The sequence below is a fragment of the Pseudorasbora parva genome, chromosome 16 (genome assembly GCF_024679245.1).
Source record: "Pseudorasbora parva isolate DD20220531a chromosome 16, ASM2467924v1, whole genome shotgun sequence".
NCBI lineage: Eukaryota > Metazoa > Chordata > Actinopteri > Cypriniformes > Gobionidae > Pseudorasbora > Pseudorasbora parva.
The window spans coordinates 31,634,896-31,652,366 of NC_090187.1; the positions used below are offsets into that span (position 1 = coordinate 31,634,896).

Sequence of the window (17,471 nt, forward strand, 5' to 3'; positions counted from 1 at the left end):
ATGTCAATTGCAAAATACATAAAAAATACATTCAAATACATTTTTTCATAAATGTCAATTGAAAATGCATTACTGTATATGCCATTTATGTTTTTACAAACTGAGGGACAAGTCAAAATTATTGATTAAAACAATGTACATTGTGTAAAGTGCATAAATACTTGACTGGACTAATAACAATTGTATGTACAACTTAATAACAACTTTAACTAACTATGATGTTACCCCCTCCCCATTTTTTTCCCTTTTTGTTTTTTGAACGGATTACCTAGTAGCCAGTAACAACATTTCTACAATCATTTTCTCCCACTTTGGGAATATTCAGTATTCATATATTTTTTCCAAACCCTAAAATAATCACAAGTGTCTGCAGCCAGTAAAAGCAGTGGTGTTAAAGGTTAAAATGGACTTGGCATTCCTTCGTTTTTTTCCGCCAGCCCCTGTAGGGGTACACAAGGGTACAGAGAGTGTGGGGATGGAGGCGGGATGTCCTACTTTAGGAGGGAACATGAAATTTCAAAGACTAGTGGCCCCTTCTTCAGAATTCACCACATGCTTTCATTCTTTCTGCTTGTTCGCCCAGTCTGTTTTATCCCTTGGAAATGCACGCACACACTCGCAGATACCTCAGTATAATGGTGCTGAATAACATTTCCTTGTGAAAAGGTGTTTTGAAAGAAAGATTTCCTTCAAAAATGTGAAGTATAAGTTGTTCTAATATTTCACAGATGTATTTTTCCAGATGAAGCCACAAGTTTGTGTGTCAGGCCTGAAAATTGTCATTAATAAAGTGGCTTGAAAGTGGAAAAGTGCAACAAAAAAAACAAAAAAACTTTTTTTCCCCTCCCTCTCTTTCTTGTTCCCTCCCTCTCTTAGAGTAACCATGTGCTTTTCGTGTCAGTAGACACATTTAACCCTCTCCTCAGAATAACCAATGCACAGACAGCTGTCTCTTTTTCTCTTTCTTTGACTTCTCCTTCTCTCACTCTTTCTGTGGTTTTCTTTATGTGTTCATTCTCTGCAGATTTTCCCTCTTTATGGGACATATAATCTCTCCTGTAGAATAATTTATGTAACTGCAATAGGACAGAGACCTTAACAACACATAAATACTGGAGGAAGCTAAAATATAAACACATCCAACAACAACGTTTTGAACGGCGGGACCAACTTCTAAAGTCTGAGGATTACTGGAAGAGAAGAAGAAGAAGAAGAAGCGATAGGCTGAAAGAGCGAGACCATGCCGGGCTGTCAGATCCGGATTGGGTTTGTTCTGGTCTGTTTCTTTCTGCTGTTGGCATCTGGTTCAGGGAATGCACGCATGATCAGGAAGAGGGGACTCAACCAAAAGGTGAGGATTTAGTGTGCGTGTGTGTGTGTGTGAGGTTATGGACACTAGGCCTCTTATGCTCATCAAGGTTGCATCTGTTTGATAAGTGGTCACTTTCTTGAAATTAAAATCAATTCCTGTGAGTGAAAGAAAAATACACTAATGTACACTAAGATTTTTTTAAGTTTGTTATGTTATGTTTGTTAAGTTTTTGAAAGTCTGTTATGCGGAATAAGGCTACATTTATTTGATCAAAAATACAGAAAAACTAATATTGTGCATGGAATTAAATTTAAAACAACTTTTCTATATACATTTTCATTTTCATTAATCAGTATTCCAATCTTCAGAAATCGTTAATATGCTGATTTAAAGCTCAAGAAACATTTCTTATAAATACCAATGCTGAAAGCGGTTTAATATTTTTTGTTGAAATTGTGATACTTTGATACTTTTTTAAATAGAAATCTTTTGTAACATTATAAATGTCTTTAATGATACTTCTGATCAATTTTATGTGTCTTAAAGTATTTATTTCTTTTTTTCAAATTGGGTTATTTAAAATGAAATCTATTATGATAACTGCCTTGCCATATTCCTGTACCATAGTATTTCCTTTTGATACCAATGTGAATGGTACTGACCATAATCATGTACCATGGTACAATGTCATATCATATTCATGCACAAGTTTTTTTTTTGTTCTATTTATATTTTCAAAATTTTATTTTCAGATTACCACAGACTTAAGAAGTAAGTTCAAATTTGCACTGTAATATAATATATGATGTACATTTCATCGAAGAAATCATAACACTGTGGTATCTTTGGCCGTTTGTTTTTAGTGAAGGCAGTGTTGGCGGAAAGTTGGCATCTGTGAAACTGTAAGAGGGTTTTTAGGACCATTATCCGGGGGGGTTAATGAATACACTGTGTCTCTGTGACTCTAGTGGAGTGGCTACGGTTGAATACTCAGTATAGAATGTATTGTGTGTGCAACACAAGCACAGGGACTTGGAGGTTTCTGGCCCTCTGCTCATTAGCCCCAATAAGTGTAGGTTTGATTGATAACATTTTACAAGGGATGGCAAGATGGAATTTGCACCGGATGGATATCCCTTCCTAATCAACTGACTGAATCCCGTTTTTCTGATTGCGGCTCCTCTGTGGAATTTAAGATTGACAAGATTTACAAACAGATCCATCACAAGAAATTTGCCGTCCCCAAAGTAACATATAGTAACTCATGTTATGTGCGTTATCTTCTTGCTGATTTTGTCCTTATAAAAAATCTCATTCATTTTTATTTGTTAATTTATTATTTCCTTTTAGCATTATGACAAGTAACATCTGCTATCTTCCCTAGCTGTCCTCTTCCGCGCTCTGTTTCTGTGAAATCGTTGGTGTGAACTGATGAAGCATGTGTAGACACAGTACAAATCTGTTATAGCAATGAATCATAATTAGGTTCACACTGAGGGCAACTGAGATCATTCCACTGGTGTGACCTCTCTTAAGCACACAATAACGGGTCAGAAATGTAGATGAGCTGCGCCCTCACTTTCAGGGTTTTGTAATACAGTATTGTTAGAGGAGAGAGAAAGTGGGTTTGAGCCAGCATTCTGTATTTTCTGGGTGGGCCTAAAGCGGTCCAAAAGTCATCCTGGTCCAGCTGGCTTCCAGCTCACTTGTGACTGCGAACAGCCACAGACTATTTATCCTTCCAAAGCATTTGTGCTTAAAAATGCTTGTGGCTGTTTTGTGAACAACTCTGAATCAGAAAGTAATCAATCCATAAACTTGTTTCGTAGGGTTTGAATTGCTAAACTAAGATGAAGCTAAACATTTCTCATTCATCTCATTTCCCAAGCATCACAAAAGACTATGTGGAATCATAGCTTTTCACGGCATATAACAGCTCAGTCTGTGTCTCTGTAGGACATGTAAAGGCATGTGAGTGGTCATCTCAACTCTGCTGTACCCTCACAACCCCACCAATCTCTGAGGTCCACAGTGACGATTAACAAGCCAAGGGCGAACGGTTTTAAAGCTGACAGAGATGATGACAGATGTTTCAGAGCTACCTGTCAACAACCTCCTGAGGCGATGTGAAGTTTCTGTCTTCCTCTATCAGGTTCTATTTGCTCACATTAGACTCTAAGTGCCAGCTTTTCTAACAGCTTGCTCCAGCGCAAACCCACTTTTGACGCTAAAAAACTACTGCCAGGATTTGCTAAAGACAGAGTTCAAAGAAAGAGCTGAAAAGGCGTGGACAAAGCCAACGGTATTGCGGCGGCCCTTATGGAGTAATGCAGGTATGATATCCCTTTGTAGGCCAAAAAGCAGAAGCGAGTTAACGTTTGAGCACTTTTGTTCCATCGTCCCAAAGTCAATGTTTTTCTTAAATGGGATTTTGTTTAAATGGCTGAAATAAGGTTTGTGGTGAACACAAGCTCAAAACACTGTCATATTTCATTCTTCGTCATCAGTATCACCCCATTCGTGATTATTTGAAGCTGTGACATATCTCCCAAAAGGCGAATGCTAACAACTATCTAAATGGGGATTAAACCCCATCACGCAAAAAATACAGCCTCGTTGTGCTCATAATTGTGCTCTTATAAATTATTCTAACTCAAATGTTCTGTGAGAATGTTTTGAAATAAAAAATGAAAGAGTTGTCGAAAGCTTAGTAATGGTGAAGTCGAGCGACCAATGGTGTAGTCCGTCTATAAACTAACTTTTCTGTGATAATTATCTTGATGGGCAAAACGTGCAAGTTTCATAAACTTGATCACAGAGCTGGTTTTAGCGATAATCAAAAACCTAAATCCTATTGGGTTTTTATCGAAGGAACCAGTGTCTTTCCTGCACCACTCTATTAAAAATGCATTTGTAGGAGTTTCCCTTTTTAGATGCAAAATGTATGGGATAGATATTAATCATTCATTTGCAGCTTAAATTATTTGATTAACACCCTGATAATTGTTGGAAACTTCTTATTGTCCAGTGTATGGCCTCCTAATAATCCCATTGGCTTCATCACTCGGTCTCCTCTCCACCAATCAGCTGGTGTGTGGTGAGCATTCTGGCGCAATATGGCTGCCGTCGCATCATCCAGGTGGATGCTGCACAATGGTGGTGGCTGAGGAGATTCCCCCTTCTATGTAAAGCGCTTTGAGTGCCTAGAAAAGCGATATATAAATGTAACAAATTAGTATTATTATTATTATTGTTGTTGTTGTTAAAGAAGCTACTTTGAGTTTACCAAGTTTCAAGCTTTAAAAAAGAAGCTAACTTGACAGTCATTTAGGGAGTCTTTATCTTTATAAGTATACAAGTTCTTGAAGAAGAATTTGACTGTGGTGTTTCAACTCCATTTAATACCCAACATGAGATCAGGCTGAAGCAATTGTAGCAGTCATGTGTTCTGTTGCAGAAGGCATTCAACAGTAATCCCAGTCAGCTGAGACAGAAATAGTAGTTTCACGGGAAAATGAAACATGAGCATGTTTAACTCATTTTTCAACCTTAGATAAAAATTTTACTTACATTAACTTTTCATTTAGAATTTATTTCTAAATTGTACCTATTAGATTTTCAGCCAGCCCCTATTTATTCAACTTCAAGTTTCTGAATAAAATAAAATAGGTGCTTGTCATGGAAAAACTCGGCACACGGTATAGTTGCTAGAGTGTTCTAGCTGGTTGCCAGGCAGATGCTATGGTTTATTCTGGGTCATTATTTAGGAGTTGATTATTGGTTGCTGAAATGTTCTGGGTGGCTTAGGCAGTTTCTGTGGGGTTTTGATAGGGTGTTAGTTACAATGTGGCTGCTAGGCAGTTAGTGTGTTCTGGCTGGTTGCTAGGGCATTGCTAGAGTGATTTGAGTGGCTGTTAGCCAGTTTCCTATGGTGCTGATGTTTACAGAAAGGTATGTTTAGCTGGTATGTATATTCAAAACCCAGGTTTGGTCTAGAATGTATATCAATTGGCATGATGGGCCCTATCTAAGCATATGGTCTAAAGCACACAGCGTAAGTGCACTTAGGGAGTGTCCGAATCCCCTTTTGCTATAGTTTAATGACAGGACAAATGGTCAATGTGCCCGCTGCATGGTCCAAAAAGGTTGTCCCTATTCTCTTAATGAGTAATGGGTGTGTTTTGGCCGTAACGCGCAATAAACCAATCAGAGTTTTATCTATCATTCCCTTTAAATGCGTGTTGCGCTCATGCCATGGCGGATTTGCTAATAGACCTGGTCTGGTCTGTGGTCTCGTCCACCACATTCCTGAACAATCTAAACTGTTCTAAACACAAACTGCTATCTTTGCCCAAGTCTGACCACTAAAACTTCTGATGCGCATAATCCTGCAAGACCACCCTTTCATCTCACATCTCCTCTCCCTCGCCTTCTTTGTCTTTGATTTACGTGCTAAAAGACGGGCGTCCTCCTCCCTCCGCTCAGCCACACACCACAGCATTTGCTAGTGCAGCACCCCATTCAATGCATCCCTCATCCCTCCACCACCCCGTCTTCCTCACACTCACCTGGTTACTTTCCTAACCAGAGATATGGAGGGAGTATACTCTGGGTTCAGACCGAATACCGAGCTCGGAGCCCTCTCCTCGGACAGCATGCCCAAATACACTATTACACTTACTATTATGCACACTATTTATGATCTGATTATTTGTAAGGTTGAACTCCTGAAAATAAGTTTAAGGGGAAGAGAAATTATCATGATAATGTACAATTTTCCTTAATTAACTTGTGGCATGTCAGTATTGAAAATAGTCTACATCACAAAGGGACCTCTACATTTTTTCGAAGAGCTTAGGGATCACCATAATTGTGAACCAGAGGAAAAGAGTTTATCAGGAAAAGAGATGAAACACTGAAACAAGTGACCTTAACCCTAACCCTCATCAAGCTTTCAGTTCCCATCTTCAGATGTGTCAATCATACAGACCCCGTCCTACTCACTCCACTCAGCTCAGACTGAGCCAAGCCTCCAAAGCACCTAAGAAGCTGTAAAATACCCAGAACTCGGCAGGAAATGAACATGCAGACGTCTAGACTTAAATCACAGCACATTGGAAGAACTTGGAGAGAGAGGAAAGGGGGCTATTTAGTTTTCCTCTCATAATTATCTTAATGATGGCTTAGAAGGCCACACTACAGAGTGCTAAGTATGTCAACATGTATTTAGTTCAAATCTTATTGTCCATGCTAATAGGGGCCTCAACTCAGTGAACCTGAAGGATGTTGAGCAGTTACAGGGTGGAGTTACAGTTTAAATGGGTAGTAAAGGATGTTTTGTGGCTGCTGGAGTGTGAGGGAGTGTAATTTTGCAGTGCTTAACCCAGCATTGGTGACATTAAAATAATAGGCTCAGCTAATAGTGCACACATTTTTCACCAGACAAGAAAGAAAAAAACGGGTCAAATATTATGGTTCAACATTTTTAATACAGAAAAACTGTACACACCACTTTTACATTGTTTTGCTTGCGTTTGTGTTTAAAACCAGCAAAAGCAGCATCAAACCATAAAAAGTTCTTGTGTTGTTAATTGAAATATCTGCATTTCTGTCCGATCAAATCAGAAGACCGGAACAAACTGTTGTATAAAGTACTGATATCTTATAAGCAGGAACAGAGGATCTGGGAGAGATAAGCAAAAAGACGTATACAGTAGAGCATCAGGGGGCCTGTTCCAGACAGGAAGAGCACACTACTACTTCCTCTCTGCCTGATCCAGAGACACTTGGGGAAATGTAATCTGTTTGTTAAATAAGCAAAGGCAGACTGATCCCAACTATCTAAAAACTTCTCAAATAAATGTGTCTGCTAGGTGTTCTGTATAAATGAAGACTTCAGATGCAAAAGCCTCTAAATCCATCTGATGTTTTTCTGTAAAATAAGCATTTTTGTCAGGCTTGTATAGGTTTCTACCTAAATAGCAGTACTTCTGAATGGGCTGAGGCTGGAATTTAGTGGGTTTGAAGTGGAAGTGTTATGTATACTATACGTGAAGAGCATTCACTTAGTATCTTTATCTCATTTTTGACTGAAGTGGCTTTTAGAGGCTTTTGCATCTAAACTCTTCAAATGTAAATGTTTTTTATAATTGATAATAAGAATTGAGCACCAAATCAGCATATTTGACTGTTTGAATGATAATGTGACACTGAAGCTTGCCATCACATGAATAAAATACATATTATAAACATATTAAAACAGAAATTAGTTATTATAAACTTCTTATTATAAAGTCTTAATATTACGTTCATCTTTGGAACACAGATGAAGATATTTCTGATGAAATCCGAGAGCTCTTTGGCCCCTCCATAGACAGCCAGTAACACTTTCAAGGTCCAGAAAGATAGGAAAGAAAATAGGCCATGTGACTCCAGAGGTTCAACTTTAATTTTCAATATTCTGTCTCAATTCTGTCATCAAAAATATCTTAATTTGTGTTCTGAAGACGAAGGTCTTTCAGGTTTGGAACGACGAGTAAGAGGGTGAGCAATTAAAGGGTGACCTTAGCGATTAGCATATGGCTTAGAAACCCTGGAGTATAATCAGGGTTTTATACTGATTATACTCCGGGTACTGAAACTGAGGTACATATACTGAAATTACGTCATCTTTGGAATGTTTGGCCAGATGCTAAAGACTACAGCCAGCAGAGGGAGCCATTTCTGCATATTTTCAACCCGCACATGGAGATCACATTCAAAGCTCAGCTTGCAATTACAGGCACTTATTTAAACAGATGCTAAGCATAAGTATTTTAACTTCTCAAATTAATTTCTATGAAAGTTAACCTTGCAAAGGCATGAACTGAAAACACGCCAGACTGAACTTGCTTTGTGAATGTATGCTCATTTACACTCATTTAAACAGATGCTAAGCATAAGTATTTTAACTTCTCAAATTAATTTCTATGAAAGTTAACCTTGCAAAGGCATGAACTGAAAATGCGCCAGACTGAACTTGCTTTGTGAATGCTTTGTGAATACTTGCTTTGTGAGCTGAGGTAATCGCAAGTGTGTTTGCGATTACCTCAGCTCTCATCACAAGAGCTCATTAGCTCATTCATGACGTTAAATGTTATCTGACTCCTAATCTGAGTTAGTGCTGTGAGACTCACGCAGCAACTCGATCGTTATATTGAACAGACACGTTCAGTATTTAATTGTAGTGTCTGTTCTCTGTCACAGTAATCCAGTAGGTGGCTTTGGGAATGGCCTCACGGGGCAGCGAAGCATTCTGGGAATTGTAGTCTTTCATCCACATATAGACTCTAAAAAATGTTGGGTTGTTTTAACCCAATGTTGGGTCAAATATGGACTAACCCAGCAATTGGGTTGTTTTAACCCAGCGATTGGGTTGTTTTAATCCTGCGGTTGGGTTAAATATTTACTTAAGACAACCCAATCGCTGGGTTAAAACAACCCAATTGCTGGGTTAGTCCATATTTGACCCAAAATTGGGTTGTTTTCTACCCGAGATTTTTTAGAGTGTACATTTTCAAATATACATTTTCCAAAAATACATACAATATACCAAAAATACATGTTCTGTCTTTTCTCAGTCTAGAAGGCACCAATTTCAAAAATAATTTCACATTTCTACTACATTTATGACCCAGTTTAAATACAGATTCATCTTCTCAGCGCTGAAGAAGTACCCCTTTAATGACAGAATTTTTATTTTTGGGTGAACCCTTTAAATAATCTTACTGACCCTGTGTAACTGTTTAATTGCTCTTATACTCTGTAAAAAGATAGTCTAACCTAATTGCAAAATAAACCACAATGTGCTCATGCCCAACATTTGCTTTTATTTTAAAAGTTTGTTTGAAATTAAAGCTCCAAACGTGCCGAGTGAACATGCTGTGTTTTTAAGATGCATGCAGTTCACAAACCCATCATTTAATTAGCAAACAAAATCACAGCCACATTTTGACTTGGGCTGTAATAAAAGACTCTGTGGAGAAGAATGAAGCACTGAACGCCAGCTCATACATGTCTGCATTCTAAACAGCTCTGATCCGGAGTTTCAGCAGCCGTTCAGTATATGTTTGGCCAGGGTAAGAAGAGAATTGGTGAGCTTGAGTAGTGTTGAACTGTACAAAGAAAAGCAAGAGCAAAAGAATGGAGGGAGACTCTCAGAAAAGAGTGCACCCCTAAAGAGTACCTCTAATGCAAGCTGAAACCTAGCCCAGGCAGATCTATGAGCACACTGAAGAACCCATGGGAGGAAGAAAACTAAAGAGTAGAAAGGCCCAGACTGGGATGAAAAGCCTTCTTACCCAGCATATGTATGAGAGGTATTATGTTCAAGATACAGTGTACCCAGGCACGATGCTGGCACAGGGGACAGGGGGGTCAAGACTACCCCCAGTTTTTGAAAAAAAGCAATCAACACCCCACACTTTTTATAAGTGAAAATAGCCTGTAACTCTCATAGATAAAATAAAATACACAAAAAAACTACTTATTTTTTATTTCCAGAAATAACATGTTTCATTTAGTTTAAAGGTGCAGTAAGCAATTTCTGAGAAACACTATTTCAACCCAAACAAACACAACCCTCCCTTCACTACTTCCACCCACAAAATACACAAACACACAATGTATGCTGCAGAAAAGATGCTTTTTGAAAAATAAAAAATAAATATATAATATAATATAAAATATATTGTGTGTAGTGACTGTATAAGGGTAACAGGTCTATTTATTTCAAATAAATGAATACATTTATTCATAGAGAATTTTGAAAGAGTTTACTCGTCCAGCGTTCGTTTGAATGGGCCATAACTATTAACTCTGCAGTGGATATTAATATCCACACAATAGTGAAACACTATTTAACAGCCTGGTAACTTAGATCAGCAGTTCAAGACATTAAATTCCCAAGTATATAGCACAAGAACACTTATCTTTAAATACAAACAAAACTTTATTGATTACTCTAACACATAAAACTTATATTTAACACATTCACACGCATTGCAGAAAGGAAGTGATGAAATTATGCCAAGTTTATAGCAATATATGCATTTATAACACATGACCTGAATGAACCACCATTATTACCATCATTAAACATGTCCTAGAATGAAAAATTGAATTAACCTTGCCATAGTGAAATAATAAGGGTTCAGTACATGGACATCACATACTGTGAGTCTCAAACACCATTGCCTCCTGCTTCTTATGTAAATCTCGTAAATCAAAAACACCACAGAAATAAAAGTGCTTCTCAACATTAACCCAACCGTGACACAAGCATTGGGGATCATTTATATGCACGCCCCCAACATTTGCATCTGTCCAAACATGTTCATTGTCAGGCGGATCTGACGAAGCCGAATCATCAAACGACACTTGAGGATAGCAAAAACAGAAGCTCAGACACACATTATGATCCAGGCTGTGCAGGAGAGGACTTTTCATATGTCAACAGTCATGTTTGTGGTTTATTACAATTGGATACCACAACAAATCGTTCGTTTGTTCGGCCCATTTCAAGCCAGCTTCGCTCAGCGTCTTAAACTAAATAAAGGGGCAACTATTCCTGCAAGCAGTAAGTAGCGATTTATCCACTTATTGACATGTTTAAACAATTTCTGATTAAATTGAAAGTTTCTTAGAGAGACCGCATTGTCTATATGACGCAAGATGCTAGTACAGTAACAACAGAAAACACCAAGTACCATTCAAAACTACATAGTGTGTCTAATGACAAAGGTTAATATTATTTTGTATTTCAAAATACAACCGTAGATACGTTGCTTACAGATCGTTCACTCGATCCTTCTAGCAAACGGCACCTTTTCCTCCATATAAGTTAAAACGACAGTCATTTGACAAGTCTATTCATTTTGTAAAAATAGAAGTTATATATTTATGTTTTTGAGAAATGAAGTAGGCCTATGATGTTTTTGCATGCTTGTTTTAAGAGTACATCACAGTCACTGCGTAGCTTACATTGTGACTAACGTTATATAAACATGCAATATCGTTGACAAAAAAAGACGTCTAAAATGGATGACACTTTAAGCAGAACATCTCAAATGGAGATTTCTTAAATGCAGCTTACTTGTTTATTGGTGTTTTTAGATCATCCGCTCGCGAGAGAGAGCACGCGTGCACATGGTTGCCAGATTGGACATGTTTAGGTAAAACACCGGATAGTATAGGGTTTTTTGCTGTTTTACAACCCCTGCCGCCAGGAATCCCACAGCAAAAATACAAGCTACAAACGCAAGTAATACCTCCAGATCCTAAGCAACGATAGGAGGGTTAAGTTAAAGGTGCCCTAGAATGATTTGAAACAATATGTTAAATTGTTCTCTGATATCTACATAGAGAGTACGTGGCTTATTTAAGGGCAAAAATTGTCCAGATACAGTTTTACAGGTCCATTTACAACCCTATAAATTGTCCCTAGTATGTAATGCTCTGTTTTTGCCTTATTTGGAAGAGTCATGAATATTAATGTTGAGCTCTGCTCGGATTGGCTTATTTCAGCAGCTCACAGCTCACAACAGCTCAGCTATTCAGCGAAGCGGCTCGTGAGTCCTGACAGAACACAGACCGACTGAATGACACTTTAAGCAGAACATCTCAAATGGAGATTAATAAAAATGCAGCCTACTTGTTTATTGGTGTTTTCAGATCATCCGTGCGTGAGAAAGAGCTTGCGTTCCTGCGGTTGCCAGATTTCAGTCATTTAAATCCCCCAAACAGCTTTTCTTTAAAAAGAACCAAAGTTACTCATGTATGGAGTATACGTTTTAGGTCCGCTTAGGTCTTTCCAGTGCTGGAATGCTTTTATAATATTAACATTGGTCCTAAAGCTCTTGCCTGATCATAACTCTTTTTTTTTTCAGTAATAATCCTCTGACCTCTTTTTTGTAATATCTCTCAGACATATCTCTTGATTATGTAGTTAATCTGTAGTAAATGTAGTTAGTGAGTAATGTTGCTGTTTGATCATGAACAACATCTGCAAAGTTACGACACTCAAAGTTCACAGCAAGTGACATTAGTAACATTACATAAACCCTGCCCCGGGAACACAACAAAGGGCTTGAGAGAAGAAAACAAGATACGTTATAACCATAATTAAAATAAACTATACCTGTTCTATCTTCATGCAGCATATATTCTCTGGCTCTGAAGGCATCTTACAACAGTTCCCACATGAGTGATTTATAGATTAGCTATAAAATTGCCTGTGTTGTATTTTGAGCTTAAACTCCATATACACACTCTGGGGACATCCGAGACTTGTTTTATGTAACAGAGGCCAGCTAGTAGTTGCTGTGCGAGTACATTTACATTTACATTTATGCATTTAGCAGACGCTTTTATCCAAAGCGACTTACAACTCAGGAGAACAGGAAGCGATCCGTCAAGAAGAGGCAACGAAACACAAAAAGTGCCCTAAATACTAAGATTTGTACACTGCTCAGAGTAGCAAAGACCAGAAAAGGAAAGAAGAAAGGAGAAATAGAGGGGGAAATAATTTTTTTTTTTTTTAATGTAAGATTAAATGCTCATGGAAGAGATGAGTTTTTACCTGTCTTTTGAACGAAGTGAGTGATTCTGTTGTGCGTATGGAGGACGGAAGATCGTTCCACCAACCCGGAACAATGAAAGAAAAAGTTCGAGAGAGGGATTTCATGCCTCTCTGTGATGGTTCCACGCGCCTTCGCTCATTAGCTGAGCGAAGGCTTCTGGTGGGTGTGTAGACGCGTAGGAGTGAGTCGAAGTATGCGGGTGCTGCGCTTGTGGAAGATCCATAAGCAAGAGTCAGGGCTTTGAATTTGATCCGGGCAGCGAGTGGTAGCCAATGCAGAGAGATGAATAGAGGTGTGACATGAGCCCTTTTGGGCTCATTGAATACAAGACGTGCTGCAGTGTTCTGGATCATTTGCAACGGTTTGATTGCACAAGATGGAAGTCCAGCCAGAAGCGCATTGCAATAGTCAAGTCTAGAAATGACCAGGGCTTGGACAAGAAGCTGTGTTGCATGCTCCGTAAGGAACGGTCTGAGTAAACCTCACTCCTCTGACCTCAAGAGACGCTCTAGCGATTGATGTTAGAGATTGCAGCCTTTAGCCTCCTTGTTAGCGCGTCTGACTCTCATGCCGGCACACCCGGGCTCGAGTCCCGCTTTGAGACTCATTTACATCTTGTAAAAAAAGTGAATTATAGAACCTCTTTAAATCTCCCTCTTGCTCATTCTCTCTCCTCCCTCATCACAAATGGACACGCCCCTGCTGCTGATTGGCTACAAGTGTGTTTTGTTGTTCGGTTGGATCCACTTTTACTTTGTTTTTATTAACACACTTCCAAATATCTAATTTTATGTTCAGCCGAACCCTGTTTCAAGGTTTATTTTTCCATATTATCACTTACATATTTTGACTGTCTTTCTGTCAGGACTACGAATACCCCAACCATCCTCAGAACAATCAACACCAGAAAAACGACCGTTGTCCTCCGCCGCCTCAGATGCTGCCTGAGCGGGCCTGTGAGGTGCCCGGTTGCCGGTCAGATTCTGAGTGTGAGAGACACAAACGGTGCTGTTACAATGGCTGCATCTATGCCTGCCTAGAGTCAGTGCAACCTCCACCAGGTGAGAAAACACACTATGATCTGCTCAATAATCATTACAAGCAACCCCACAGACACCCACATTTACTTTAGCATACAACAAGGTAAAGTGCAAATGGATTTTTACAATGAATTGATTCTCTTTAATGAGGAGTAAGTTACTGAGCAGGCTGTGTATAAGGTAAATCATGAGTACTTTTTGCCCATGCTTATAATGTGTATTGAATTCTGTTTGGTCAGTGCTGGACTGGTTGGTGCAGCCCAAGCCACGGTGGTTAGGAGGGAACGGTTGGCTTTTAGATGGACCAGAGGAGGTTCTGCAGGGTGGGTATAGATTAATCAATGAATAAATGCGTGACAGCGCACTGACTGACTCGCTATTATTTGCTGTTTGAAACAATATTAAGAAATCTTAATAGAGTATTGAATATTATTGAATTTGATGTGAATGAAAATGAGGCGCATGTGCTGCATATAAAGTTCAGATCACGTAATTGTTGCAAACCTGTTTTATGGAGTTTTTTGTAGACTGTACATAAAGTTTTTTGGAAAGATATTTCATCAGCTGAACACTTTTACCTCCCAAGCTCATTTTTTTTTCTTGTCAAAAATGAAATATAATGCTATCCTGACTACAGTCTATTTATATACAAAGATGAGTTGCACTTTATTTTACAGTGCGTGTACTTACAGTGTATGCCTAAGAAAGTAGTGGGTAAATCAAGGTCACTACATGGGTTAGGGTTAGGTTTATGAATAAGTTCAGGGTTAGTATTACCCAGTTATTCAAATTACTAGTAATAAGTGCATGTGGAACAGGACTACCATGCTAATAAAGTGCTACCCAAAAATCTATCAAAAGTATGAACATTTAGAAAAATTAGCTGCATGGCGTCCGTGAGTTGATGTAAGGCTAATAATTAATTAAATCCTAAAAATAACTTAAAAATAAGAACAGATTAAAATAAAACTGAAAACTTTTATTTTGGATGTGATTAATTGTGTTTAATTGATTTGACAGCACTGTGTATGTAATTTTATAATGTATAAATATAATTTTTAAGATATTTTATTTTATATAAATATGTATCTATATTTATATTAAATGAAAAAAATTGTGTACATTTTTTAGACTTTTATATTATCTAAAAAATATATTTGCTTATTTGCATGTCATAATCAATCCAACATCAGTAAATATTTTTAAATATTAACTTAAAATGTTGGGGGTCAAACAAAGGGGTTTGGCTGACTTTTTTTTAGGAATATATATCTGTTGTAACTATCCAGGGGTGTGTTTCCTGTACAACGACATGGTTGGTTAATGATTTTATGCAGGTGATGGAGTAATAACTGCTTTTAATTTATTAATTTAAGATCCAATCTCTTAGTTTTTTTTCTATAAACTATGAACATGGCATCTGAGGACTAATTCTTATTTTTCTCAGTTATTTTGCTTTTTTCCCAGATTCAAATAGGCTCGTTCTTACGTACTAGAGCACATCCGCACTCATCAAAAAAGGTGCTTTTAATCTCTTGACAAACTAAAAGACATAAATGACACTTGCATGTATTCGCCATAAAATATATATATTGTATGCTTGTTGGAACTATGGTTATGGGAAACACAGACTGGTTGAACTATGTTGTGAACTATGTTGATGACGACGAAACTTGCACCCATTTTAGGCTAATGATACTTTTGGGAAACGCACCCCTGAAGGGTCTAACTGGCCCAAGCTAACCAGCCTAACCTTGATCTCTCTCAATATATGCCTCCCTGCAGTGACACTGCCACCTGCAGATATTAGCTAGCAAATCACATATTAAAGAACAAAGATTGTGTACAAAATTTGCCTGTGAAAAACATGCTGGTGCTCAAAACAATATTCCAATAATAATACTAAATGTCTTTTGTGCAACATAAATACATTGGTAACTCGTTTAACACAGATCTACACACAATGGCACAAACCAGTGACTTGCATGACTGTGTTTATGTGTAGCTGAGGCCTGCAGCACTACAGAGGATGGAGATGAGCCTCTGCTCTGCCCAACTGGTTACGAGTGCCACATCATTAACCCAGGAAACCCCTCCGCTGGGATCCCAAACCGAGGCCAGTGCATCAAACAGCGTGGAAACTCAGGTCTGAAATGACTCCTCTATCCAATCTTTCATTCGCATCCATCGCTCTGTCCACTCCATCATGTGTTATACATTGTGTAGGCTAGTATGGTGGTTATACACATCGTTTATATAGCAAGATTACATTCAAATCCAACAGCAGATTGTAGAATTAATATATTTAAATATAATATTCATACTATAAACACATTTAACTGTTCTCCCTCTAGATGGACGTAGCCTGAGACACAAATCCTTCAAAGATTACAAGGATTATTTAGGTTAGTACAACCACCAATTTATTATGTCTTTCAGCTGTAGGCAGGGGAAGAATAAAGCCATTAATAATAGACTGACATTGAGTTTAATTTTATTCATCAGGAAGTAACTCCAACAATGCAGTGAGCTATGAGAAGCATCCGCACAAGAACTTGGGTTGAGTCAGGTGAGTTCAGTTTAGTTGAGTTTCACAATTGCATAGTCTCTGTTTTACAAGAGGCATTGTCTTTTTTTCTCATTTAGGTGTCTTAATGTGGCTTCCATTTTAGAGGACAATTATAGTAACCAGTAACCAATGACTCTTGTACTTGAACCCCACACATCAAACCCAACCTACATGGACAAGCCTTTCTCTTCAGCTTAAACCAGAGATCTGTTTATATCTGGTGCTATTTTTCCTGGGTGCTTTATGTGGAGACCGATATGGAAAGCTAAAATTTCCTACCTCTTAAAAGCCAAAAACAGACCACAGAAATGATCAAAGGGCTTATAATAATATCTGTCTTAATAGTACATATGCATACTTTGGGTAAAACGCACATTCCCTCAGAATTAACTGTATTTGAGAGTTCTGAGAATCATACCTTGTGTGGTTTTAATGCTGCTGAGTCTAAAATGTTTTTTAAAAAAATTTTTAAATCATGTGTTTAGGTGATTGCCTCAAGTAGTTCACCATAACCAAACAACAGTAAAATTCCAGCTGTTTCATCACTGCAAAATATTTGTTTTTCATTTGGTGCTTCAAACTATAACTGTGGTTATTGTTGTTTACTGAACCTGTGATTTATTGTGCTGTTCTGTGTTTTCTCCACTTCTATAAGCTATGAGTCTGATAATTGGGACAAACCGCAATACAGTCTTTAATAAATCAAAACTTTTGAAACAGGTGCTGCATATTACTGCTTTGTATTCCAAATAAAACAGTTGAACAAATATGTCTGTGTTGTCTTCAAGTGTAGCTGTTTTTAGACATGATGCTAGGGTTTAAAATTAACGAAAAAAGAAGTGTCCTTATTTTATTTACAGATTTTATTCTTTAAATATGAATTCTGTGATGAAATGTTGTGGTGTAAAGTACATAAATTCCATGACCTCTCT

At 37.9% G+C, this 17,471-nt stretch overlaps 1 protein-coding gene across 1 annotated transcript; it reads left to right on the top strand.

Annotated features, from left to right (window-relative positions):
- The first annotated feature begins 927 nt into the window (after positions 1–927).
- Positions 928–17,257, top strand: wfdc1 (WAP four-disulfide core domain 1). Its single transcript, XM_067419714.1, has 7 exons — positions 928–1,351; positions 13,796–13,991; positions 14,210–14,293; positions 15,976–16,116; positions 16,325–16,375; positions 16,476–16,539; positions 16,617–17,257. Exons 1-6 carry the CDS (start codon positions 1,241–1,243, stop codon positions 16,532–16,534), a joined length of 642 nt encoding a protein of 213 aa, XP_067275815.1. The 5' UTR covers positions 928–1,240; the 3' UTR covers positions 16,535–16,539; positions 16,617–17,257.
- The last annotated feature ends 214 nt before the right edge of the window (positions 17,258–17,471 follow it).